General features: G+C 39.8%; 2 protein-coding genes and 1 long non-coding RNA gene across 4 annotated transcripts in view; 2 read left to right on the top strand and 1 right to left on the bottom strand.

The window, feature by feature from the left end:
* Window positions 1-413, bottom strand: part of LOC117945096 — a 14,560-nt gene extending 14,147 nt beyond the window's left edge. The window contains exon 1 of the long non-coding RNA XR_004656728.1: window positions 285-413. This is a non-coding gene — a long non-coding RNA (uncharacterized LOC117945096). The remainder of the gene's footprint in view (window positions 1-284) is intronic.
* The window catches only part of p2rx4b (purinergic receptor P2X, ligand-gated ion channel, 4b), a 4,727-nt gene extending 2,388 nt beyond the window's left edge, over window positions 1-2,339 (top strand). The window contains exons 3-12 of the mRNA XM_034872347.1: window positions 76-147; window positions 655-727; window positions 821-917; window positions 999-1,079; window positions 1,174-1,315; window positions 1,461-1,597; window positions 1,691-1,784; window positions 1,884-1,949; window positions 2,035-2,139; window positions 2,272-2,339. Coding sequence (XP_034728238.1) covers window positions 76-147; window positions 655-727; window positions 821-917; window positions 999-1,079; window positions 1,174-1,315; window positions 1,461-1,597; window positions 1,691-1,784; window positions 1,884-1,949; window positions 2,035-2,139; window positions 2,272-2,310 — 906 coding nt within the window. The 3' untranslated portion in view covers window positions 2,311-2,339. The remainder of the gene's footprint in view (window positions 1-75; window positions 148-654; window positions 728-820; window positions 918-998; window positions 1,080-1,173; window positions 1,316-1,460; window positions 1,598-1,690; window positions 1,785-1,883; window positions 1,950-2,034; window positions 2,140-2,271) is intronic.
* Window positions 2,340-2,409: 70 nt separating this feature from the next.
* gucd1 (guanylyl cyclase domain containing 1) overlaps window positions 2,410-2,835 on the top strand; it is a 9,839-nt gene continuing 9,413 nt past the window's right edge. For both annotated transcript variants that reach the window (XM_034872357.1, XM_034872356.1), the window contains exon 1: window positions 2,410-2,612. In XM_034872357.1, coding sequence (XP_034728248.1) covers window positions 2,425-2,612 — 188 coding nt within the window. In that variant the 5' untranslated portion in view covers window positions 2,410-2,424. The remainder of the gene's footprint in view (window positions 2,613-2,835) is intronic.

Raw genomic sequence — 2,835 nt, 5'->3', positions numbered from 1 at the left:
GTTAGTTCAACTCTGACTGTGAGCAAGAAGAGTATTTCATTGCCTTGTGACATGTGCTTCTCTTTTGTGTAACAGGGTGATAACTCATTCTTTGTTTTAACCAATGTGGTTGTTACCCCCGGTCAGACTCAGTCACGCTGTCCTGAGGTGAGTCACTGATGCTACCTGATATGATATATATCTATGAATGGAATGAATGGACAAGTCGTAGAGGCTAAGGTCAGGGCCAACTAGGGACTCTGCACATTAGTTAGATTCATTGTTGTTGTTCATCTTACATGAACACTGTTATGAAACAACCTTATCGTGATTGTTTTGTGGTTCTTACCCTATCATTTACTGGCTTGACCTCTGTGAATTGATTCTGAAAGCAGTTACAAACGCGTTGGGAACAAAGTGACACGAAGCATGGTTCAGTTCATAACAGTCTATATTGACGACGTTTCATGGGACTGAGTAGACTGACCCCTGTGTGTAAACCTTTTACATGCACAGCAAAGATATAGACAAAAAGCATAATATGAGCACTTTAAAAAAAGTACTCAAGTAAATGTACTTAGTTACATTCAACCACTACCAATAACTTTTGTAAAAAAGCATTCTGAGATGCCCCATACTAGATTAACAGATTAACACTGGTGATTTCTCCTCCAGCTTCCAAACCCATCAACTGCCTGTGTGGATGATTGTGACTGCATGGAAGGATACACTGATCCACGAGGCAATGGTAGGCTTTCCTCATTGGGTGGCATCAGATTAATATTGATAAAGGATGTCTACATACTGCAAACACCAACTGACTGACCAATTTCCCTCTCAGGTATACAGACAGGGCTGTGTGAGAACTATACCACAACTGCCAAGACCTGTGAAGTGCTCTCATGGTGCCCTCTTGAAATAGACACTAAGCTGCCCAAGTAAGAATATATGCAATGTTATAGTATTTGTAAGTTATTATAGTATAATGTAGGTATTGTTTGAAATGTGGTTTCCCTCAGACATGCACTGCTGGCTTCAGCAGAGAACTTCACTGTGTTGATCAAAAACAGCATAACATACCCAAAGTTCAACGTTCACAGGTCAGAGTTTCTTAATGTCTTATCATATGCAAAGCTGCTGTTTAATTTTGTGCCATCATAGAAAATGTATTTCTTGGCTTATTTCCTCCCACAGAAGAAATATTCTGCCACATATTAACTCCTCCTACCTGAAGAGGTGTGAATTCAACCGTGCAACAGACCCTGACTGTCCCATATTTCGCCTGAAAAGCATTGTCTCAGAGGCTGGAGAGGAATTCCAAGACATGGCTGTAAAGGTATGGCCAGAGATAAACATGACACAAATGTTTAGAAGATGTTCATCTTTGTATAATTTACCTCTCCACACCCCCTCATCTCTTATCTCCCTTACATTTAAGTTGTAACTGGATAAAGCATGATTTTTATAATATGTTTCTAAAGGGTGGTGTCCTCGGTATTATTATTGACTGGAGCTGTGACCTGGACTGGTGGGCAGGGAAATGTTACCCCAAGTACAGCTTCCGCAGGCTGGACAGCAAACATCCGGTCAACAATGTGGCTCCTGGATACAACTTTAGGTGAAACCATTGTTAACAAATGCTAATTAAATAAATGGATTAACTTGGGGATAAAAACATTGAAAAAACAAACAAACAAACACTTTTCTTTAGGTTTGCAAAATACTACAAGACCCAAGATGGAGAAGAAACTAGAACCTTAATCAAAGCATATGGGATCCGGTTTGATGTCATTGTATTTGGAACTGTGAGGCCAGAATAAATCTTTAAGTTGCGCAGACTTCATCAGCTAAATGTGTGTTCTTTTTTCTCTGACAATACCTGGGTTTGTTCTTTTATCTTGCAGGCAGGGAAATTTGGAATTGTACCAACCATAGTGAACTTGGCTGCAGCATTATCTTTCCTAAGTTTGGTGAGTAGACATGCTCAATCCTGCACATAATAAGTGATTAAAAAGAATGCCATTTTCTAGACAAAGCATTGATATTTTCCTACAGGTCCCCGTTGTTACTGACTGGTTTATGCTGTCATGCACGCGTAAAAGAGATCTTTACAAAAAACACAAAGTCACAAATCTGAATGAGGATGGGGAAACTGAATCAGTAAGCCAATCCTTAAGTTTAATATTCTACATTCCTGACTGCTTACAGTAATTAGCATTGAATGAAAAAGATATTTTGTCTGGTCAGTTTAATCAACAGATGATCATTTTTCTTCCATTATTATAAAAACAGGTGTCATTGGGAACGGGCACCAGCTATGGAACCCAGTGACATGGTCTCATCAACATGGGAACATTTTTACATAAAAACATAGATCTTCCACATCATTTGAATTCTTCAATAAAACTGTTGAAATAATGAAAATGAGTGTAGAGTGTTGATTAAATGAACTCACCTTCCAGTCTGAACCCTTTCATAGAAGACTACCCCGCACCTTATGGGGGCAGCATAACTTACAGCATGACAATGATAACAAGGGTTTCCTCAGAGGATGCCGTCTTGCTGAACGTTCCTTTCATTCGGCAGCTCTTCCACTGGGACTGTGGGTTAGCCTGTACCAGGATGGTGCTGAAGTAAGTGCACAGCAAAGCGGCTATCTTTGTGAATTGGTGTGTAAATCATTTTTTTGCATCATGTTTTCTGCAAAGGTCTTCAGATGTACTACAGTAAACCCAGGGAATATGTTAATAGTGGTTCACTAAAGTTAACCCATAGGGATTCACAGGCTAACTGTCTAATTTTGCAGGTACCTCCATCCAGTCAGTGATGAGGAGTTTCAGAGAGCATGCTGGGAGC

This window comes from Etheostoma cragini, chromosome 5 (genome assembly GCF_013103735.1).
Source record: "Etheostoma cragini isolate CJK2018 chromosome 5, CSU_Ecrag_1.0, whole genome shotgun sequence".
In the NCBI taxonomy this organism is placed as follows: domain Eukaryota; kingdom Metazoa; phylum Chordata; class Actinopteri; order Perciformes; family Percidae; genus Etheostoma; species Etheostoma cragini.
The sequence above is the reverse complement of the archived record's forward strand: the minus strand, read 5'-3'. Positions and strand labels throughout refer to the sequence as shown.